General features: G+C 36.1%; 1 protein-coding gene across 8 annotated transcripts in view; it reads left to right on the forward strand.

Annotated features, from left to right (window-relative positions):
* Positions 1-25,563, forward strand: part of gro (TLE family member transcriptional corepressor groucho) — a 408,405-nt gene that overhangs the window by 191,743 nt on the left and 191,099 nt on the right. For all 8 annotated transcript variants that reach the window (XM_081734075.1, XM_081734080.1, XM_081734081.1 and 5 more), the window contains exon 3: positions 14,134-14,197. In XM_081734075.1, the coding sequence (XP_081590201.1) occupies positions 14,134-14,197 (64 nt within the window). The remainder of the gene's footprint in view (positions 1-14,133; positions 14,198-25,563) is intronic.

The raw sequence follows: 25,563 nt of genomic DNA on the forward strand, positions 1-25,563 counted from the left end.
GACAGTGATGATGAAATAAATGCAATGGTGGAATAAATAAAGTGGAGGGAAACGGGAGAACCCCCACACACTCGTAAATTTGAGGTGAGTTTACGCTGGACTATAAAAATTTTATGTGATTATGTGCCATATATTCTCCATTAAATCTGTGGAGCTTATTTATTGGTCCTATGATGGATTGCCGATTGAATTTTCTAAGGTAGAAAACTTTGTAGGGAGTTTTCAATCTAACTACAATAAATGTCAGTATAGTTGCTGAAGGAACAAAAACAATAAATGAAACGAAACTATTTAAGATCAACTCTGTTAAATTATTTGGACACTTGTTCCTTTGAGGTCCTCCGTGGCTAAATACACTGGTAGATACACATTTGTCCCGAAGTTAGTATACAGAAGAAAGTGATGATCGTAGTGATTTCCACAAGGAATCCGTACAACTCAATCCTGTTTTACGAGGTATTCAAAAAACACAGTACACACCTAATAGCACATATATCTACCTCGAGCGATCATGGAAACATTATCTAGTTCGTCAAGCTTGCTTTAGATCTTGGAATAGATGATAGTCGTTGCTGGAGCCTAGCTGGCGGCAGGCACCATCCCACCTTGTCCTATACGTGGTCGATAGGGTATTATAATCCGCGCGTGGCTTCTACCAATAGCTCGCAGTGCGCTGTTACTAAACCTTCAGGGAGGATTATAATCACTCATAATTGTCCACATATACGAACAAAATCAATTATGAATCATTAGATTACTCCCTGAAGGTTGAGTAACAGGACATGCGAACTTATTGGCTGATGTCACACGCCAATTCGGGTGGTGCGGACTATAGTTGAGTTTTTGTATTTTCCATTGTTCAGCAGCACAGATATTATAAAGGATGGGACTTTACTATTGATGGAGATTCCGAACCACGACCGAAGCTGAATCCGATGCAGTTGACGGGTACACAGATCAATATTTAAAGTACGGGCGTTTCCCCACAGCATTCTCTTTCCTCCATAACCCATCACTAGCCTCAACTGATCGGACATTAGGTCCGGAGAACTATCTTGTAAGCAGAAGGCGTATACCAAGTACATACTTTTTTTTTTTTTTTTGTCGGCTGTGGAATGTTGCGTTATCCTGCTGGAGAAATAGGTTCGAAGAAATCTGACACCATAAGGGAGGACATCATTAACGGTTCCATGACTTGATATAATATCTATAATGAAGACCAGAGGAGACCGGGGTGTGTTGCTTAGTTTTATATTAGAATGCAAAGTGTGAGTTTTGCATGACTAATGTAAACACGTGATGGATTTTCCCATTCATTTGCAGGTCTACGGACACCGACATCGTTGTGCACAAGATGGAAACTACTTTCATTGCTGACTACAGGTAGTATTTTCGGTGTTTCAGCAACAAGTTTGAGGGATAATCATGTGAGAGAAATGCAGAATGTAGACTAACCTCAAACAATCGAATGTTTAGTGTTAGTGCGCTCACATGAGAAGGGGGACGAGGACGGTGGATTTGATTGTGCTGGCTGTCGTCGTTCCGTCAAAGCGACCCGAACGATCCTTCTGTCTAGGAGCTCTCCGATGCGTCGAATTCTACCGCTGTGAAGAACACTTTTCCTCCCATCGTGTAAACCTGCGATTCATCATTGACACATCAATACCCACGTAAGCGTAATGTTGACAGGTCAGAAAGCCAAAATATCTACAGATCTACCGTAAAATATCTGCGAAATTGCGTTCTTAACACTAGAACAGCGGATGGATTATTTTTGATCCAAAGCATTTTCTTATCTGGCACAGCTCATATTTGATTCCAGTTTTGTGTATTTGAATAAAAATACATCATGAATTAAAAGCGGCTTGTTTTGTCCGTTAATGTCGTAGATAATTTATTAGTAGTTTAGATTTTTTTTTTTAAGCCACTACTGTACCCGTTCAATCTCTACCCCTTATATTATCGAGTCTATTTCCTATTTTAAGGCCAACATTCAGAATTTTCTTCATTCTTGTCTATAAACTGACACAGCATCTGTACCTGCTATCAGTTTGCTTTTGTTGGAATCTTTATTGCATTCATTCACATGTCATGGTTGCAAAGAATAAACATTTGATGAGACATGCGATCCTTGAATCTGAAAGAGAATGTGAGAGTTAGAACTTGATAATTTGCAGTCAGAACAAGAGGGAAATAACGTTTTGCCTTTAAATAATAATATAGTTAATAAAATTATACGACGCGAGTGTTGTAGAGATATTGAGATTTTTAAAATTTAACTTGTCCAGATCAGAAGTGAATTATTTTATTTGAAACTGTCAAATTTGGTACATACGTGGTGCATATATGTATGTGGAAGAGTATTTATTTCCTTCAAAATGTCGGTAAAAATTTACGGAATTTATAGCCCGACAAGTATTATTATTATTATTATTATTATTATTATTATTATTATTATTATTATTAAAGTATTGTGGCTTTTGACAGGTTCTAGGACTAACGAGTTTATTTATGTTTATTTATTTATTTATTTATTTAGTTAGTTAGTTAGTTAGGTGCCTGGAAATGTTTGTTCCACGTTCCTCGATCTTCAGCTTCCTCTTGTTACTCCCAATATTTTCTATTCAAATCATCGATCAGTTTTGTTCTTCCTATTTCTCTTTCCTTCTATGTTGGTGTGAAGAAGCCAATTTCTTCAAGATATGTCCAATCCAATTGGTCTTCCTACGAAGAACTTCCTACTCTCTCCTATCCGTTTTGAAACATGTGCGCTTGTTAGTCTCTCTGTCCATTTTGTCATAATCTTCCTCCAACACCACATGTCGAAGCTCTCTAAATATTTCTTTAACTTCTGACTGGTCCAAGTCTCTGAACCATACAGTCACGGCAAACAGTCCAGTAGTCCATATATAGCACGTGACTGACTTCTTCCTTAGTCCAGTAATTAAGCCTGCTAGTTAAGAGCAATCTTTTCTTGCTGAATGCTTCTTTGTCTATGGCAATTCCACCATTTCAAAATCAACAAAAAAAAAAAAAAAAAAAAAAATCCACCATTTTAAGTTGGAAACCTGTTACTATTAGTACAATTAATAACTTTTTGTAAATTCTTCATGTGTCGCTAGATTTTCGGCATTTTTTATTGTATTTTAAGTTTTTCACTACTTTTATCTTTATTCAAGTGTTGAATAGTGTAGTGGAAACCTTTAATATAAAGGAAAGGACTGACTCTAAAGTCTTTTGATTGAAAATTGAATAACTGACGTTCTAAATATCCCTCTACTACATTACTTGTCAGATAATAAATACGTACAGAAGTCTTCGGTTTTCATTATTTTTTTTCTTTCTTTTCTGCGTAGAAAGTATTCACTTGCGTGCTTACATACCACGTATGGTTGTTTGTGTACGAACAAAGGAACTTGAAACCCTTTTATCAACAAAGTAGAGAGAGTAATCACACAGCTACTTAGAGGATTACGGATAACACTATAATATGAGTGTGGTTGTGTTACTCATAGCTTAGTCATGCGCTGGTATGTGTCTATAGGGCGATAGCTAAACCAGCCCGTAACCAAGGGAGGAGGAGTAATGGAATTCTGGTTACATTGGAATAGATCGAATAACTCAATAGTTAGTCAAATGTAACATAAGATATGGATAAACGCTGTAGATATTGTGAGTAGTGAACAATATTCGTGACAGAAAGATTACGTAATACAAGTTTGACAATAGATCGTTCTTTGCATTTGTGAAAAGAATTTTATCTGAAATACTTGTTTAATAATATTAGCGTTTAATAGTAATAATAATAAAAAAAACCAAAGATGAGATATACCAATCGATAGACCTGATTAAACATAACAAAATGGTATGGATGTGGAAATACTCATACGTAGTTTTTTAGAAATCCATTAAAACTAGTTCGTAAACCTAAAAGTTGATTCTGTATGACAACCATTCTACCGTCCGTCATCTTTCCTGGTTCGATTTGTAGCGAATTTTATTTCCGAGAAATCTTCCATCTCCTATATTTTTTTACTGAATCGTACAATGCTTTTATTTTCTAGATATTCTTAATTAACGCAAACTGCACATTGTTTACCCCAGGGGAGTTTAGCGTCCCGTTGAACACGGAGGCTGTATGAGGCGTGAACATAGTTTAACGTGGAATTCGAACCACACAAGTTCTTACCGGGAATCTAACCCTGTCTCCCGCGCGTGCGCTAACTATATATTTTTTTTTCTATAGCCATGAGGGAGTTCCTACTTGCCTTCTATTGCTAATTTTACATATTGCATTTTTAGAGTCGTCCCAAAGTGTAGTAAATCTTTGGTCGTCCTCGTCCCTTGTTGTCCTTTTAAACATCTTAATTTTGCAATCGATTCGTACTTCTACGCAATTTCTGATTTTTTTATGTTGTTAGTAGTGGTTTCCTTTCTTTTTGTTTCCTATGAAATTCAACCTTTTTTATATTTATACAGTGGCTCAATAAAGAAGTCGGACATATACATATTCACACATTCCAAGAGAGAATAGACATTCCAAGAGAATGCTTCAGAGAACAAAGTATATATTTCAATTACTCTATATTATTTACTTATGGAAAATAGAAATATCATTAACAAAACTCAATTTCATGACTATAAAAAATACAAAAAAGTGAAAATACAGCTAAAATCCATGTCAAAAAAGAACTCGGACAGGTAGCACCACTCTCTTTCTTTTTGGGCTTAGTAGGAAAATTTCCAAGAGTTTGTCTACTTGACAGTTTCAGGTGTCCAAGTGAAACGAGTTGAAGCCACACTGTTCGTGCGTAGGTAAAACTATGTCTTTAAAATTTAAAATGGGAAGTCAACTTGGGCAAACTTCTTTAGCAACAAGAGAACTTATTTTAAAATATTATAAAGAGGGAAAATCAGTTCGTGATACTGTAGAAATAGTAAATAGGTCACACTCCAAAGTTTATGACATTATTAGACGTTTTAAATCAACAAAATCATTGGAAAATAAACCAAAAAGTGGTAGACCTAGAGTGTTTTCAAAGTCAGGTGAGCGATGGATTGTACTATAGGTTAATAAATACTCCCAGATAAGTGTCCTAAACTGGCCAAAGAACTATCAGAACATCTTAATAAAAGTGTGCATCCCGAAACGATAAGATTGGTTCTAAGAAGAAGCACTTTACATGGAAGAGTAGCCCGTAGAAAACCATTCGTGAGCAAGTGCAATAGACAAAAGAGACTTAGTTTTGCAAAAACTTATAAAAATAAACATTTTTCGTTTAGAAGCACTGTGTTATTCGCGGAGTAAAGCAAATTTAATTTGTTCCGCTCAGATGATCAATGTTATATCTGGCGAAAACCTAATGAAGAATTCCGACAGCGTAATCTACGATCCACTGTGAAAAGTGGAGATGGCTGAGTAATGGTTTGAAGCTATATGTCCGGTGCTCGCCCAGGTAAACTGTGTGTAATCGATGGAATTATGAAACAAACGTAGTATTTAAACATTCTGAAGCAAAATTTGGTACAACGTGCTGAAACATTGGGAATAACAAATAACTTCCAGTACTACCAGGATAACGATCCCAACCACGAAGCACTCAATATGCGCTTTTAACTCCTGTATAATTATCTGCATGTGCTGGAAACACCTCGGCAATCTCCTGATAATAACTTTATTGAGCACTTACGGGCTTATTTGGAAAACCAGTTAAAATATCATACTATTAGAACAAAGGAAGACTTGGAATCAGCACTTCAGACTGAATGGGCAAAAAATTATCCTTCCTTCAGCACAAAATTTGTAAAATTGATGCCCGAAAGATTGAAAGCGATCGCGAAAAATAAAGGATTGACAACAAAATATTAAAAATATCTAATAACAGTCTAAAATTTTGTTAGAAATAAAGTGTCCGAGTTCTTTTTTGACATGGATTTACGCCATGTTTTCACTTTTGGTATTTTTTATAGTCATCAAATTGAGTTTTGTCATTGATGTTTCTATTTTTAAGAAGGAAATAATCTAGAGTAATTAAAATATATTTTTTGTTCTCTGAAGAATACTCTTGGAATGTTTATCCTCTCTTGCAATGTGTAAGTATGTATATGTCCGACTTCTTTATTGAGCCACTGTATTTTCCGACTTATGTTCTTTCATGTCACCATGTCGTCTTGTATTCTAGAATTGCTTTCTTTCTTTGTTTCGTAATTCAATTTGTTCTTGCCTTCATTGTTGGTATTCTGTTTTCAGGCCTTTCTTTTCCTATTCCTGTTTTCAGCGGTACTACTTCAATCCTGCTATTCGTTAGTCACTTTCTGTACACGATATCCTACTATTTTAGCTCCCACCGCCCAGTAGAATCTTCGTTGTTTTTGCTTGTTGGAATAATTTTCCTCGCATTTTTGTACGAACCAATTTCTCGGTTCCTCATTTTCCAGCTTCATAATATCGAATTGTTTCTGCTTTCCTACTGACCACATTTTTCGGGTAGATATTTACTTAGGTTAGAAAAAAGATTGTCAATTACCGACAAAAAGCTTTAAATTCTGAAACTACAGTTTTTCAAATCTTTCCTGAATTCATTTCTTTGGTATCTCTGTTCATCTATTGGTATTTCCATTATATCTTAGGGTACCGTGCTGATTGGACCAAATGTTTCAATTATGTCTATTTTATGTAAAACAGTAATTTCCAACTGAGTGCTCTGTGACGTCAGAGTATGACCTTCTTAACTTCTCCATGCGAGAGGAAAGGAGCTAACAGTCAATCTATTATCTTTATAAAACGAAGTGCTGACAGGCAAACAAGAACGGCGAAAGCGTAGTCGATTGTTTTGCAGGCACGCTACTCGCGGTCCGTGACTCCGCGTACAGTGTCAGGACTTGTTCTCTTGCGTAATCCGTCTCCTCTTTTCCTGTTTTTTTCCTCGGCTTTTCTCAAGTTTTAAAACTTCGCTCCAATATCATACATCGGCGAGTTAAAAATTGACGTGTAGAAAATCTAATCAGTAGTTTTCCTATTTTTTTTTTCTCAAACCGTACTACTCCTACTATATTACCTCCCTATCCTGTCCCCGCAACATAATTACTTGAAGGTTTTTCGTTAGTTATTTTTACTCTGATTTCTTCTTCGTAAGTTCCTTTTACGTTTCGATATTAGTGATATATCCATTGATTTTTATTTATTTATTTATTGCTCTCTTAAAGTAACCATCATAACAGTATCTATTCTTGATTATCTTCTCTTCCGCGTGCGAAATCAGAATTGCATTGTACGATCTTTCCCATTAGATGAGTAAAACATTCTTTACCCTTCGGTTCGTAATTCTCCAATTCCGGTCTTCCTACTAGCTTCTCAAACTACTACTACTACCAAATTTATAGTATTTTTTTTGGGGGGGGGGGAGTTTCTACTCGTGTACAGCAACGTGAAATGTACATGTTACAGAATTATTTAATTTTTCACGCTTGGTTTAATAGTCCCCTTCAAGACGTTCCCATCCTGGAGATACTTGTTGCCTATATTTTCACTTCAAGCTATTTTAACTTGCAAAGGACAATTGCGTTTAGTTTTCTTTCCTTCGTTCGGACAAAACACGCCATTTTGGATGGTACGCATTGAGGTTATCATTCATTCATTCATCTTCATTCCTTACTTACAGAGATGAATAACTAACGAATATATTAAAATCACTCTCAATTTGGGAACTTAAACGTTTAATATTAAAAAAAAAAAAATTCCAATTACAGTAATTAAAATATTGTAAATCGAGAGATGTATACAGCATATGTTCTAGTCCAGGAGCTATTCTGAATAAAATTTGCCTTGTTTTTCTCTTTTATTTAAATTGTATTTTAAAGAAATAACGGTAAAGCAATAGGAAAATTTAAATTTGGTGACCATACTTTCCAAAAATGGACCTTACGAAATATTGTGAAATAGTGTGTAAGAATTACATATAGCATTCAAGAACTCTTTCTCGAATGTTAGATTTATAACAAGGAGTCGTTTGAATTTACCTTTTACTTTTGCAGGAACTTCAATTTTCGAAATACAATTGCAATTTAATAACTTTCTGCTAAAAAATAGTGAAATGTTCTCCCATCGTTGATTCTTCATAGATCGGATATTGCTCTCACAGTTATATTTTGTAGTAGTTTCAAAGTTCTTGGACACTGTTGTTCAGGTTTTATAATTTGTTTATCGTTTTACAATTGTTTTGTTATGTGATATACAGGGAGTTTCAAAACAACAGCGACAACGTTTGGAAGGTGACTCCTGATACCAAGATAAGACAAAAAGTATAGACCAACCTGAGTGCAAAAATGGTTCCTTTCAGAGCTATAGGCTGCCGAAAACATAAAAAATGAACATTAAAGGTCCATATGAGACCTACCGTAGTCGGGTCAAGACTTCACTGAGGAACTATTATGTGCCCTATTCAAAAAAAAATACATTATTCAGAATCCTGTGGTACTCATGCAACAATTTTTATGGAGGTAGTGTGGCCACGGGTATGTAATTTGAAGTATTCACAAACTCCCTAAAAAAAAAAATGTTGCGTGAGTACCTTAGGATTCTGAAACATGTATTTTTAGATAGCGCACATATTAGTTCCTTAGTGAAGTCTTAACCCGACTATGGTAGGTCCCATAATATTGGAGCTATGAATCTTTTTAAAGTTCATTTTTTTCATTTTTCGGCAGCCTATAGCTCCGAAAGGAAGCATTTGTGCAACCAGGTTGGTCTATACTTTTTGTCTTACCTTGATGTCAGGAATTACATCCCAAACGTTGTCGGTGTTGTTTTGAAACACCCTATATATATACAGTGAAATCTCCCATAACGGACACCTCTATAATACGGAGACATTTTTTTGTCCCAGCAAAAATATGTTCCCTTATAGAAGAAAACCCTCCCTTTTACGGACACTCTCAGATATGGACAATCCCCCCCCCCCAGACGTTTGAATAACCTCTTCATAACAGACAGGAATTATTCTCAGTTCTGCGATATATTATTCCTCACAGGCGTATCTATCATGAGTCTAGACTTGGTGGACAATCAAACAGAACAGCTTTAAGCTGAACTTGAATTTTTTTCTGCCCGCGATAAACTTCTTTCTGGTGAAAATCCTAGAAAACCTTCAATACGCGATAACACTCATGCAGGGTCAGTCGTATGGCCAAGAATTCTATGCGAACTGTCTTCCCTTCCCAAACAAATTTAGTCCTTTTGCCTCTGGGCTTTGCATATTTCCCGACAATTTCGTAGATAACAATACACATTCAAACACACAAATAATATTTTCAATGAGCAATGTTTCCTCTCACTTTTTTGAAAAGCAACATTTTTCTTTTACTTATGATACTGGAACAAGTCTATGTTGTAGTTTTCCCGGCTTCCGTTTTCACTTTCTCTAACAGGATATTCTTTGTGATTGGGGCTGGGTCAATAAACATATGCACTCATCCATTTCGCCAACGAAGATACCGCGCCAAGAGGTACTGAGGATTCTCCAAGGACACTTGTTAATGAGTTTTATTATCCTTGTAGAGGAAAAAGTATGCCTTTTTCGCTAAACGAAAGAGTTTAGCCATTAGTTTGTTCCTAACGCATCTTTTGAGAAGGTTCTGAGAATTTGGAATAAATGAGAAACGCACCAGGGTGATGACATGTACTGAAAATTAACATACACGCATTATCTTTTGCAGTACCGGTATACGAATATATTAACACATCCCCCAACAATAATAATATTTAACAAAAATGAATTTCTCCTTCATCCCTCCCAGTAATTCAAATATGTACTAAATAGAGTATTTCATATTTAATTCTACGTACTAACTTTCATACACAATGTATATAGACCTACTATATATTACAGCACACAATTATCGTTGTGAGAAATTACATTTCTGTAAGCTCTCTGTAACGGACAAAAATTCATGTCGCATTGGTGTCCGTTATTCAGAGGTTTCACTATATATAATATGGAGACAACCCTTCATTTTCCACCTGACCGTGACGTAGTGTTGTGGCAAACGATGTAGTGATTTCAATCGAAGTAGCCCTGTTTTTTGTTTTTCTTGAAAGCTCAACGTTTGCGTTATCGACATTTCAGGTACTGGGACACTTGCGGTACTATTCGAAATAACTTATTATTATGCAAGTTAAGAGATGATATTTTCTTGTGTCAGTTAGAGGATAAGCACACAATATCAACTGCTATAGAAAGACCAAATTTTATAACATTGGTGTAACCAGCAAGTTGTTCTAGGGGAGAATAACATTACTTTTTCGGGGGAGTCGGGGCTTTTTTGCATACTAAAAGCAGACTAAAAATCTTTCAGAATATAAAATCATTATTAAGTCACCATACATACAAACCTTTCTCAGAACACTAAGAACATATAAACCCAAATATAAGGATCACATACAGGAAAGTAAAGCAACATTTATTGGAATCCTTCTGTATGTGAAAGACACAGCCGAACGATGTAAGCAAATGCTTGTTTGTGATTGGCCAAAACTGAAAAATGTAAACAAACCCTTATCTGTGATTGATCAGACTCCTAGCCATGATATTTGAAGGAAATTTCTAGAAATATTTTTTTTTCTTTTATAGGTTTCACTCACAGTTTTCTTTTAACTATTTGTAGTGTTTACTCAAAGTTGAAATATACTATTCTTCTTTCTTCGTTTTCAACATAGAGATATTTCTAATTACAAGATAGTATTACAAATTTATCCAAAGAGCAACCTGCCTGCGGACTGATTTATCACAAGTTACTCATTTTGCACACAGTTGTCCATTGTTATTAGCATATTTAGGGATTTTTGGTCAGATCTAACCCGCAATAAGTATGAGACAAAGTCAAAGTTAACGTTCAATGAATTAGTAATTTATTTTCATGGTTTATAATAGTTCAGTTAGTACATTAGAGATAAACACACAATGTTAGGGCAGAACACATTTTGAGGCAGAGCCTCACCTCTGAAACTGATTTATAGTCATTTATAAATCCCAATTCCTTAACCTTACTCCACAAACGGATTAAAGTGGAAATTAGTTTTTTTATTTTTTTATTAGTATTACTAAGGTGCGTTTTCTGTTGGAACATTGTTTTCTAGAGATGTTATTACTGCTTGCTCGAAATCCAATTTGATTAATTTCGGATTCCAATCATCAATATTAACCTTCACCAAACTGAAAAATCCCTGAAACGTCTTACTAGCTCTTATTGGTAAGAGGTCGAAGATCAAAGGGACATTATTTGTTTCTTCGAAGTTACGTTTCCGTTCTTGAAATTTAGATACTGTCTGTACTGAAAACCCCGATGAAAGCGCATGGTCTCTTCTTAGAGGTTTCGATTGCTGTGATAGTTTCCATTAGGCAGCCCACGTGATCTCTTATATATCCATAACCTACTCAAATCAGCCAATCAGCATGAATCACGTATATTAGGCGTTTCATCTGCATACCCATCTCCTTTATTAATGTTTTCATTCTAATTTAGATTAACGGGGCTGAATGGATGATTTTTGTGCACGTTCCACGGTATGTACCGCAAATGTCCCAGAAAAACGGTTTTCTGGTTGTACCGCAAATGTCCTGATACCGTTCTTCTTAAAGCGGCCCAAGTCATTCCATAGTTTCTTTTCTGTATGTTCTCAACTTTGAATCATAAAGATTGAACTTATAAGTGGAAATACATTTTTTTTTAGTGTTCAGGTATGATTCTAGTTTTGATTTTTTTTTAAATGCAATTTTAGTTATTTTTCCGATTTTCCTTTCACTTATGGATTCAAAGAATGTCAAGTTTTTATTCTTAAAAATTTATCAGCAGAGGCAGCAATATTTTTAAAAGGTACAAATCCGTATCAGCTTTCAACTGATTGTTTTTAATACTTTCATAAAAAAAAATTTTTGAACATTGTTTCTTTTTTTTCTATTTTCTCTCTTTTAAAAATTCCCTACTCAGCTCTTGTTTCCCCGTATCAAGCTTCCCATTTGGTGTTGACAGTGGAAGAAGGCATTTGCTTTGTGTTTCGCATAGTCCGTTGGGAATCGTATGCGGGGAAGAGTGAGGTGTTCGTCAGAAGGGTTGCTGCGACATAGAGGGAAAGAAGGGAAGATTTTTCTCGATGAAGTTGTTCCAAGTTGTTCTTTCTCTCCATTTGTTGACGGACATTCGCCGTGCTTGACGAGATGACTTGCCGTATCTACTAGGATATAAAAATCGATAATTACGCGCGCTTTGTCTCTCATTCAAAAGTAAGTACCGCCTTGGCCTGATTATAAGCCACACTTTTTTTTTTAAATTTCAATTGAAAAAGAGATGTACTGTTAATATTCACTACCTTAAAAAAATACATTTCATCATATTGTATATTACAAATTACTGATTTCTCAATTTCAGATAACTATAATACAACTAGAAACCTGCCGCATTCTAAACACCGTATTATTACTCAACAATAGCACCATCGAAACTGTCGACATTCTATATAACACACTCTTTGATTTTACCATTGTGTTCGGTATTATCTATGCTTCATTCTTTGTGTTTATTTCAACTGAAATAGATCTACTAGTTTGTCGCCAGTATGAACGATCATGCATGGAAGAAAGGCATGGATAAAATTAAACATTACCTACCTAATTATATTTCCCTGGATCAAATTCGGGTGATTTTTTTTTTTTTTTTTTTTTATTATTATAGCTGCTTTGAATTTTAGGGTGCGGATTGTATTCAAGCCAATACGGTAGTTGCCTGCTAGGCATGGCGTAGTTTACTGGTTAGATAATTATCCTATATTTCTTAACAGGAGTTAGTGCAGCTAGTAAGAACTTCGAGAATGAAACACTGTAATTATCTCCCTAAAATGTGGTGTGTGACACTGAGCCTTACATAAATTCAAAAAAATCAGTCACCTGACGCAAATAGAGAAGCTTCCACACGCTATGTTACCCATTTATACTATGCGGAGCCTCAGTTGACGTTTAGCTTAAACCAGTAAGCTCGTGACGCACTATTCCCAAATCTTCGGTGAGAAGTTTGCTTCCAGCGAGCGAATATTGCTACATGTTGGCAAGGTTCTTGTCTCAGTAAGAACAAGCATGATGATGACCAAATCGAAGTTACATGGCTCAGCGTTGGGAACGTTGCTGGACGTTCGATGTAAGAACAATGTTCAAGGTCAAACGTGTATTCGACTGCCGCGCATAATAATATCTCCGTCTTGATGTACTAATTATCTTCATAAAGCCACCTTGTCACGTTACATGAATCTTGTAGCTGTCATAAAAAATACCTCTCAACCCGATCTTTCTATTTACTGTTTACATGTTACAACTTCCTAAAAGCAAGAAAGGTAACTCCACCCATGCAGCACTGCACTCTAGTGAACAAGTAGTGAACCTCCTCATTAAAAACGTATGTCTTGGAACCCCCCCCCCCCCCGCCCTGTCCAGAAGAATCCGTTGTTTCGGAAGCGGCGAAACTGGCTTTTCCTTTGTCAGCGGGAGGGCGATATCAGGTAGCAAGCAAGACGTCCCAGAAAGTTGCACATGGTTCAACTCCTTGCAAGATGGAAAAAAAATGTTGTGTGCCCCTTTCAAGACTATGTTTATGTTTACATGGTGAAATATAGTACGGTTTCAAGATTTTTTTTATGGCAACTACAAGATTTATTTAACGTGGCAATGTGGTCTTATGTCTTTCAAATGACTTTCTCCCCCTTTTCCTTCGCACTATACCTCCTATCACGTTCCTTTGAATATTATTGACCAAATTGTGTTCTAACCAGTTCATTTTCCTCTTTTTAATAACCTTGCATATATAGTTCTCTGTTCCATACTATTCCTAACACTTCTTTTATTAGAATCATGTCAAATGGCCTTATAAGCTTGTAATTTCCCCTCCTAAATATAAGGAGCTTTTGTAAAACTTTTCACTGCAAAATCAATTTAATATGCTACATAAGTATTGACATGTTCAAGTATGTTTGGAGACTATAGTAGGTGTAAGAGTATATTATCTTAAAGTAGTGTTTATATATTTTTGCTTGTTTTTCGAGTGTAGTGTATAGGTACAGGATTTTAATGTTCCTCTTTTTTTTTCCAATAGGTTAAAACTTGAGTGTGAGAAACTAGCGAGTGAAAAGACGGAGATGCAGCGACATTATGTAATGGTAAGTGGTGTCAGATGGATTTTTTTTTTTTTTTTTTTTTTTTGCTTGAAAATTTAGTACCAATTTTTTTTCTGGCTATCCACTACTAAAGAAGCACTCGTGTATTGACGGAGAATGCAGTCACTTAAAACATTTTCTCGTTAAAAGCAAACATGAATGTACTACTTACATGAGAATCTATCCATGTGATGGACTGAGGTGAAATAACTGTTTTCAAATCATCGTGTTTTCTTTTCAGTTTGTTAGAAAAGTGACCTATTATTATTATTATTATTATTATTATTATTATTATTATTATTATTATTATTATTATTGTTATTAAACTAGCTCAAATATCCCGTAAGAGATAAATTTAAATACGTGAAAGGTTTACAGTCTTAGCCTTCTGGGTCGGAAACTGTATGCTGGAGTTTAGCTTTCATTTAAGTTCCTGAAATATTTCACCCCAGTCTTCTCTCAATCCAGATATTTTCTTTTATAAATCGTCCCTCTCATCTACGTCCGCTATATTGGATTGTTGAAAATGGATGAAATATTCTAGTATATCAAAGTGCCTCCTATTCCTAATTGTGTTCCTTTTTATATTTCGAGTTCAGAAGATTTAATAACTAAGATATCTTGCGCCATCACCAACGCTTACTTCTGGATCGAGGGGTCACTGATTGATCCCTGGCCATGTGAGTTTGTAGTGGACACATTGTATCCGTTGGTGTTCTCGAGGTTCTCCTGTTTCTTCCCACATCCTTATTCCATCAATTACATATTTCATAATTATTCACTTTCATAAATGATTCATCTTTCTTAGCCTACAGGGCATTAGCGTTAAGACGGATATATTTGTCATTTTTTCTTATGCCACTACTTCTTTGTGGAATTTATTAAATTTATGCAAGTTGTTTGGTATTCTTTTTGTGTGTATAAAGATATTACATAAACTTTTTATTATCTAGTGGTTAAAAGAAACATTTCGTTACTTCTGGCGCCTGATATATTTAATCACATTTTCCAACCCTTCGAGAGAAATTTCGAAGATGCTTGCAAGTAACGAGATTTTTTTTTTAAGCGCAAACATACCAAATTTCGTTCTATTTTTGCAACGACCAAGAAAAAAAGACAAGTGATATCCAGGTTCCTTCTCCCTACCGTTTGAAGATGGAACTACCTAAATTCGTGCAAGTGAGTAAATGAGGAATTCTTACTCTGTTTCGATGAATAACAATATTAGATTTGGCGTTTATTTGCATTGGAAAAAAATCCCCATTACCATTCCTCTTGGGTCCGAGTACTCGGTTCAGGATTTTATTCTCAAATTCTTTCAGTTTTCGTTCGTTCCTCAGAGTAAGCGACCATGTTTCGCAATTGTGCAGCATAACAGGAATGACAAAAAAATTCGAATTGAATGACATAAATTCCCTGTTTTCGGCGGAGATTTAATTTCTTTGTGGACATTATTTAAGGTCGTTTATATTGATCCGATATATATCCACTTTGTCGAAAGTATTATTTGATAATTTGACGCATCCATAATTTGCAGTATTAAGATTCCGGCTAACTCCATATATAGTTTTCTTTACATTTACAAGGTAACCCAAAAATTTTCCTTTCGTTCTAGAGTAGTGATAAACAAAGAAACACACAGTGGACAGTTACTTCCCTTTTGGTTTTCGAAGTAATCTCCATCAGCATCCAACACTTTTGGACAATTTTCCTGTAGCTGCACAATACTTTGGTGATAAAATTCATCGGTCGTGGATGCAAGGAAGTCCGTGAGTGCGTTGTACGGGTCTCCCTCATTTGCGAAGGATATACCATGGAGGTGGTCGTCAAGGAATGAAACAGGTGGTAATCTGTTGGCATAAGGTCCAATGAATAAGGTGTATGGGTTAGTGTCTCCCAACCAGGTTGCTGAAGGGTCTTCGGGTTCTCTCTGTAGGATGTGAGTTGACCCTGTTGTGAAGGAAGTCACCCTTGAGATTCGCCTATACCGGCTCCTCTCGCAATGCACGGTGCACCTTTTGGAAGGTAGAAATAGAAGGAGCTCATATTACACCACTTGCCGACAATTCCACCATACAGAGATCATTACCTTTGAAGGTACAGAGGTGGTCTTGAGGTGTGAGGAACAGTGTCACGTGGCGACAACCAATGTCTGGTACAATTGAGGACTCATTTTTCGTCACTAGTGAGCAAACTATCAAAGATGGGTGTATTCAGGTGTCGAGTGAGCAAGGACAAACAGGCTGTCACTCGTTCCTTGTTGGCTGCCGACAATGTGTAGGGTATCCACTTCTTAACTTGTATGACTGCCGTATCCCATGGAGGTGGAGTCTGACTGTTTCAACGAAAACCTGGAACCTTTCAGCAAGTTCATCACACTTAGACCACTGTCTCCCTCGATGACTATTTCAGGGCCTCGTCATCCAACACATGTAGTCGTCTTTTGCGAACTTCATCCGAAGCGGCAGTTGACAGGCCCACTTTAAAGTCATACAACAAACACATACGAAGAAGCTGGTTCGATACTTCCATTTCTCTTCGACATTGGATGAGTTGTGACTGTAGGATATGCGAATGTGCTTGTATTACTGATGGTCGAGGTCAGATAAACTCCCGATTGTATGGCAGGCATTTGCGTCATTTCGTTTCCTCCCTGTGAGCGCATGATAAAAGGGACATCAAAAACAGCAAGTACTTTTAAAGGTTACTTTGTATTTCTAAACCCCTTCAAACTTTCAATAAGACCTCTGAATTTCTTTCTATTTCTATTATCCCCTATCAGGTTTACATCATTAGCATACGCCATAACATGATGAATACCATTCATCTCGAAGCCCTTGATGCTATCTTTGATTTTCCTTATAAGTACTCCAGAAAAAAGTTGAATAACAATAGCGACAGCGCATCTCCTTCAGGCCATTCTCGACATGAAAGCTCATAGATAAGAAAAAATTAAATCTTTCAGTTTGACGCCCCATGATTATGCCCCTTAGGCTAAGGGAGACGGATGATTAAGGCCGGGTCTAACGTTTTCAGCCGCAATCATCAATCCCTATATAACAACATGGTAAATTTCTTTCCAAAGTATTATGAAAACTAATTGTCTTACGCAGTTCAAAATTTCTCCAGTTGTTAACCTACCTCAATACTACATATTAACTTTTTTTATTTTTAAACTAGATCTTATGGTTCATTAATATTACTTTTTACAAAGAAATGTGACAGCGCTGGAAATACGAACACAAATCCAGGTACTGGAAAATCAGCCTTGTTTCTTTTCCTGCTCGTGGAGGTGCAGATACAATCTCTCGTGATCCATTCACACCATTGTTCCTCGCTGATCTTCAAAAAGTTGGTAGGGGAGGAAAACAAGTTATGAAATGAGAAAAGATCGTTCATCTAATAATGTGGAGAATAAATATCTTCGAAGCCATGTTGACAATCTGATCATATGGTTCGCAAGAAGAAAGGGTTGCGGAAGGCAGGATTGGCTGATGTCAGAAATGGACGAACCCTGAGATACCTATCACATTCATTACACTCACAGAACCCAGTATCCCGGACAAAATTCCGGAATTCATATTCAAATTTCCATCTGCCCATTCATATATCTATCTGTCTGCCCATTGAATTCAAAAAATTAAAAGTTGTTTGTTTTCACAATACAAGCGAGCGGGAAAAGTACAGAGTTGTTTTCACTAATTTGTTTGGCTTTCTTTCATTCTTGGCTGGGCCATTCATCATGTAAATTATGTATGTGTATGTTTGCCTGGGTATAACAAACGGTTCTACAAACTCGAAATATTTTAACAATCGGTTCTTGCGAACCGGCTGAATAGCACCACTATTTTAACAACTGGTTCTAGCGAACCGGCTGAATAGCACCACTAGAAGTTCTCTGAATGAAATGTTTAACCGACTCCCGTACGGATGCTATGGCGGTCGACATTACGGGCATCAGATTGAGCTCAAAATACTTTTACGATAGTAGAGTAAAGACATACCAAAGAGACCTCACGATCGAGGTTGAGGTTTAAGTCGCAGTCGCTACCTCGATGTCTAGGTCTAGATGGATGAAGGGCACACATAGCGAAGAGGTCGCACCCTCGCTGTTCTCAATTTGAGGAGAAATATTACTGTGACCCGTGTGAAATTATTGCATAAAAACCACTGCAAAACGACATTTTGAAATTGAAAGGACCAAACAGTTTAGAAATAGCAATGGACGCGAGATGAGACATAAGAAATGCCAAAATCTTGTCTGTTGTTTCGCAAAAATATTAGAGTCTCATCTTTTGTCTATCTTATCAATAAATCAAAGGCTTTTATCTCTCTTAAATTTTGTGAAAAAATGTTCTCTTTCTGCACTCAGACGAGAAAACATTTCCCGGTATTTATTTTTAAAGGTGTCTTCACTTTCGAGATGAAGGGGAGTATTAACTTTAGCCAATGAAGTTTCATCACTGCGTTTCCTCCCTATGGATACGTGCCTGTTTTTACAGGTATTTCTTTACTTTATATCAGTAACGAATTTAGAAGAAACCCTTCTTTATTAATCTCAGAATTGCGGGGAGGGGGACGTGGAGTTTTAAATTATAGATATGATTAACAGTAGCTTCTTTTTCTTTAGAAATTCCACAATTTACAGACTTCAGCCCGGAAGTCCCCTCCCTTTAACCGCCACTGCCTTATATAATAATAAGTTACAGTATCATTCTCATATAAATATGAATAACTTATCTGACATTCCAATTTCAGTTGCTACTTTCTTCCATTCTCTATTTAAAACGGGCCTATTATGATGTTTGTGTTTATCCCATATTGCTGGAACATTCCTCACTAGTTTTCTTAATATGTCTTTCATAATTAAATTTAATAGTGCAGCAAAACCTCTCGAACATAAGCACACACAATCCTCTGCAAACAAAATTCGAAACAAATGAAGACTTTATTCCGTGCAGTGCTTCAGGGAGAACCAATTGAGAGCACGAGCCACAGTGATGCTTCCGCTGAACATCGCTGTAAAAACAAACTCGGTTGTTTATCATCGCGACCACTAATCCACCCTTGCGGCGACCTGTAGGTCGCGATGTAGCCTACATCTTCGGCATCCGCTTACCCACTTGAATCCATGGGTTTGTGCCAGTATCGAGGGTGCGACCGCGACATAAACCTCGACCTCGATCGCGAGGTCTCTTCGGCATGTTCGGCACGACCGTAAGACAGCTGAAGGGAGATTCGTCCAAATATACGACCTCCGAGACTTAGCATTGTTTTCACGTGCACAATTTAAACTAAAGCATTTGTGGTTCTCAGTCAAACTAAGCGCAAAGGTATACGTGCTGCAAGTCCAACGTTCAACAGTAACCGCGTGTAAGTCTACACCCGTGGCCCTGCTCGAGCGTTGAGGTAACACTGAACGACGCTATGCAACGGGGGTCGTTGCACAAGTGTCTGTCAACTGTCAACTGGCCACATTTTGCGGTTCATTTCCCAAACTCGCTGTGTACGATTTTCTTCTGTTCATAGCTTTCACGCTTTCATCATTGTCGTGGGAACGCGCATTGTGCGTACGCACACAAATTTCGAGGAACGAAAAGCCACTGATTACTATATTATTACACTATGCAGAAGCTGTCCTCTCGTAAGTCGGTCATCCACCACGTTGATCACAGTTGTCTATTTGTATTAGGGATAGGCAAAACCGTTATATATATATATATATATATATATATATATATATATATATATATATATATATATATATATATATATATATATATATAATATAAAAATCGGAAACTGGTTTCGGTGAAAACTTTTGGAAAACACACACAACTATTTCTGGAAATGGAATCTGTTTCCAGAGAACAACGAAACACTATTCTGGTCAGAAATAGAAGAAAGTTTGGAAAAAACCGGAACCGGTTTTGAAGGAAACCGAACAGTTTTGGCGAAAACCGATAACCGGTTTCGGTGAAAACCGAACCGGTTTTTGTGTCCACCACTAATTTATATACTCCCTTGACGTCAAGCTTTAGTAACGCTAGCCCGTACGTTCCACTACATGAACGCTGCGTAAGCGACCTATCGTGGTACTAATGTAAGCATGGAACCAAGGGCGCAGCTACGGTCTCACATACACCATTTTGCCCAAATTGTTACCGTTCGTACTTCAAATGCTGATGTACAGATCCTGAGTGTGAATACATTCCCATCTATTATTTCTTCTTGGTATTTCAATTTTCAACAAACAGCATTGTATCTGTATATGAAATGTTCATGTGTACGTGTATGGAGAGAGCAGAGTGAGACATATGCCAGGAGATGCTTTGATCTATTATTCACATTTTTCAAATTTGAAACACGAAATGTTAGCACGTGAGAAACCTGTGCAGTCATGGCTTCGTATACAGATGTTTTTTTTATTTCTGCAGTGTTGGTGACATTTACCGTAACCAAATCTCTACCCCTTGTTGGTAATGGAGTGGGGATTGGGTATCTTGTCTAGCTAGCCTAGTTGTTGATGCATCCATCTTGACAAATCTCCCTCTGCACTCCGGCCCTTCCAACCTACGAGGGATATTGACTTGGGTGCAGCTGGCTCCGCGGCAAGTCAACAGAGTCTTGTAAACATAGAGAACCGTGTTGGCAGAGCAAACACTGACTAGCTCACACATACATGCATGCATCTCTGTACGCTCAGAGTAAAATACACACACATACACACAGAGTTCAAGAAGTTTAGCGGCTCAGCCTACCTACGAGGTGGAAAAGCTGTGTTGAAAGTATCGTTTCCTGCACAGCTTAGAATACGTAGTTACCAACTGCTTCATGTTATGCAGCTTCCTAGCGATACATAAAGGGGTCTAATGTATGAAAATTTGCTACACAAAAGAAACTAAAACAAGCATGTATTATGCAATGTTGGCATCATTGGCAGCTCTTAAGGGAAGTCAAATCAGTAAAATTTATTTCATTGCTATAAGTAAAGAAAAGAAAATTTACCTTTCTCCTATACAAGAACTATGGCATTATTAGGTAAGTTTTCTTCCTTTTGCGTGTAGTGATAAAATTATTTTTACTGTTATAACTTCTGTCAAGGGGTAGAACTGAGTTCGAATTTCGTAAGTTCTTGCACTTGAAATATTTGAGGTAAATGAGTATTTCCAGTTATATAAGAGGGTCTGGTAATATCTCAAATTTCTAGTTTTACAAAGCTTGATTATGTCCTGTAGGCGAAAAGAGACTGAGTATTAATGAAAGTGAATGATTATGAATAAATAGTAGAATAATAATGTGGGAGGGAACAAAACATCGAGAAAACTCAGAAACGGTGTTGTCCACCACAAACACATGATCTGGGATCGATCTAGGGACTCTTCGCAGCAGCGTTCTACCACTGAGCCACCGTGATTTCCAAAATATCTCAGGACATCCTATGCTAAGTGAACTGGTGAGAAATCGAGCCCGGACCTTTCATAATCGAGAATATTTCATTGTTTTTACTTGACTACGCGATATTATTATTATTAGTATAAAGATGTTTTCAGTATTAGAAACCAGCAAAAAGTAAATAAATAAATAAAGCGGTTTTAAAACGAAATGTTAAATGCCCTTTACGCTAAGGAAGATGGATTATTAATGAAAGTGAATGGCTGTGAAAATAAATTTTTGAGCTTTCCCACTCGAAATGAATCCTGGACCACGTTTGAGTTTTAAAAAACTTGTAAAAATGTTCCTTTATGCTCAATTCTGAGATATTGTAACTTGCCTATGTACAATGCTAAACTCATTTTCCACTTCGCAATGCATGACCAATAAATGCCAAGAATATAATACGGTTGTTGTTGATATAAACTGGGAAGAACTTAAGATTCACAAGCACGATGTTCAACTGAGCCGCCCTGGTGCATCATATAATTTTCGTTCGAGCAATTTTCAGCATGCTAATGTAATGCATGTTAAGCGAGCGAATCCCTTGTCCGCCCATCTCGAATCGAAATTGCGTATTAGTTAATGTGACATGTTGCAGTCCAGAGGAGGCTGGGGGAGTTAGTGTCGCGTGGCCTGTGCAGTGCAGATCAATTGAGTGTACTTGAGTCCCTCCGTGTGAGAGGGAGTTAATTGTTGCGGCCAGATCAACAGATTGGCTCTGCTTGTTGAAACTGGCGCACCGCTAATACCACGTTAGGTTGCGTTGCTAATTGATTCACTATACATTGGCAAACAGCATTGGAAATAGAGATGGGATTGAACGATCCAAGTGCCCCGAAGCATTCAATTTCTGCTTGAGTCTTCAACTGGGAGATGTTGGGAACAGATGAAAATTAATGTGTCAGAAAATTGGAGACTGTAATAATGTAAGAAACCTTTCCAGAGGATTTTTTAAAAATAAATTCATGCATTCGTGTAATTAAAATATAGGGTTAAAATATAGGGACCCACGCTTTCTGCATCGAAAGTAGTAAGAGACCGACGCTCTTGTTATATATAATCTTTTGAGCAACGGTAAGAGTGAGTGTTATCAGATAAGCTTTTGATCTACTTAAGAAAAGGATAATATCTGATAATCACTCCATTTAATAGTGTCTTTCAAATGTTTTCTTTGTACTTACAAAAGAGTTATTTCTTGTGAAATTGAGTTAATACTATTGATGTTTTGTTATGGAATAGTAAATTGGCTAGAAGTAAATTACTGATGCTAAATTCTAATTTTATTAGACTACATACATTTGCTAATTGATTTGCGAACAGAGTGCTTTTGAAATTTTTGAGGTGGATTTTCTCTCTCATTAACAAAAAAAAAAAAAAAAAAAAAAAAAAATCTATATTTTAGATATATGATGAAACTTTAGCTTGAACAAGTTTTCTCGTTTTAGAGAACAAATCCCATACCCTGTATTACATAAGTGTGAAAATGGTCATTTGGTGCATCCCATACAGCAAGGCTTGTATTTGCGTAACAGGATATTTCTTAAATTTAACTTAAAGAAATAGTATGTGTTTTTAAAGAATAGTAATTCACATTTGGAAAAATTGTATACCGAATGTAATCTTCCATTAAAACTGAAATGAAGTATTTGTTTTTCGTGCCACCACCAGCAACATTCTACCAAAACCAGAAGTAGTTGAAATTTACTAGTAATTCCGGTTTCAATACTCATTCCCATAAAGGAAAATCAATCTATTCAGCGTCCCAAGAGTAGTTTGTCTCCTCCGCTAATTCTCTATTCAAACCTGAAGTGCCAGAAATTAACCATTTCCGGTTTCAACGTTTCCGCCACGGTGGCTCAGTAATGGAATGCTTCCTCTGGTGCGTGGAGTCCCTGGTTCGATTCCAGCTCTCAAAAGAGGGTTTTAACCGTGTACGTGAGTTTTTACGTGGTTCTTCTGTTTCCTCCCACTTTCATCATTTCTTTACTTTATTCATTTTTAAAATCATTGTCTCCTTTAGTCGACACAGCATAACCGTGGAATGCAAAACTAAAAGATCTGATTTCTCTTCAACATGTAAGTAAAACGGAAACAAATAGGGACAAGTACTTTTTTGAAACTGATTCAGCATCTCAAGAGAACATTTAATCACATCCTCAGCACACTATACTTAAATCAGAAACAGTTTTAATACTTATTTCCATAGAGCAAAAACGATAGGAGATCGAAAAGAGAGGTTTCGACAAATTTAGCGCTCTATTAGTTTTGTATCGAATTTATTTATCGGTTCAAATAATTGGTGGTGGTTGATCTATGATTACGGGTTGAAACAGTGATTGCATAATAAAGAAAATGGAAATAGACATCGATAAGCAGTTTATTAGTATGACTTCAGTACCGCAAGAATATGTTTCACTTCTAATTCTCATTCCTTTATAATAACCGGAAGTGATTTACTGTTACTCCAGTTTCAGTATTAATCTCCATAGAGCAATAGCAGAAAGCAATAGTAATTACTTATATATATATATATATATATATATATATATATATATATATATATATATATATATATATATATATATATATATATATATATATATATATATGGATTGATCTTTGATTTTATTCCCCTATTGGAATTAGTATTTGTTATACATGTACTATTTCAAGTTTGAGGATTGAATTCGCATAGTTTAGAAATCTATTGTCGATTCACACTGTGCAACGAATTACCTTCTTATAAGATATCCATACCTCAAAATCCCTTAAGTTTAAAGATATGAAATTTGGTTCTAATGTAATTAAAAACTTATTTCGGCGTTTTATTTATTTATTTATTTTTTTTAATAGATGTTTGATCTAGAATGGAGAAAAGGGAGATGCCCATAGAAGATATTTAAGTTTTCTACGAGACTTCGAGCTCAGACGACTTCTCTATGAAAGGTGTAGAGGGAAGAACGTAAAATAATGTCCATAGTAACACGGGGGGCATTTTCTAGTACTACTATTACTAATAATACGAGCATAATAGTAGTAGAATTTTATAACACATCTTTCTACTTCGTACAAAATGTTATACTTAATTGGTATTTAGAAGAAATTCTTCCTTGTTGATATTGAGAAGCATAACATCAAAGTGTGTTGACTGAAAGGTGTATTGTATTGTATTGTATTACTGAACAGCAACGAAATTGAATACTCTGACACTGTTAGGTTATATCATTTTGTAAGTACAAAGAAAATGCATTGTATATTCGTAATATTGTTCTTTAGTTATTAATTTCTTTTTTTTTTGGGGGGGGGGTGAGATTAATTTGATACAAAAGTGTTGATTGAAATTTGCAATATAAGATACTTGTATATTTTTAAATTTTTTTTTTTTAAATTTGAAAGAAATTTCTAAAAATATTTGAACTTATTAACGTGTTCTTCAAATTTCAGAGTGAAATGACTTAATATTTAGGATCTTTTAATGTTTAAGGCAGAGCGTAACTCATTAGAAGTTTCACTTAAGGTTATATTCAGTAGCGTATTTAAAGGGGGGCTTCCGGGCTTAACCCCCCCGAAAAGTAAATGAAATATCTTGCAGAATTTTCACGTTTTCAGAAATAGTTAGTGAAGCCCCCCCGGAAACAAAATCGTAAATACGCCACTGGTTATATTTAATGATTTTTTTAAGGATAAGAAATGAAATAACAGAAATCACATTTTTTAAAAATATATTCGACATCACACCACAAGCTAACAGGATTGAAAATGGTTTTGAATATACAGATTTACTAAATTGCAATGACAAAAACTTACCTATTATGTTTATTTAACATTGCATATAGATGTAATACTTACTGGCTAATTCAGTTTTGATGAAATTTTTAACTTTTTTCACTAGATTTTAACTCCCCGTACTCAGACAGAACCCTCGATTTCCG

Source organism: Thermobia domestica, chromosome 12 (assembly GCF_964235325.1).
Source record: "Thermobia domestica chromosome 12, izTheDome1.hap1.1, whole genome shotgun sequence".
NCBI classification, from domain to species: domain Eukaryota; kingdom Metazoa; phylum Arthropoda; class Insecta; order Zygentoma; family Lepismatidae; genus Thermobia; species Thermobia domestica.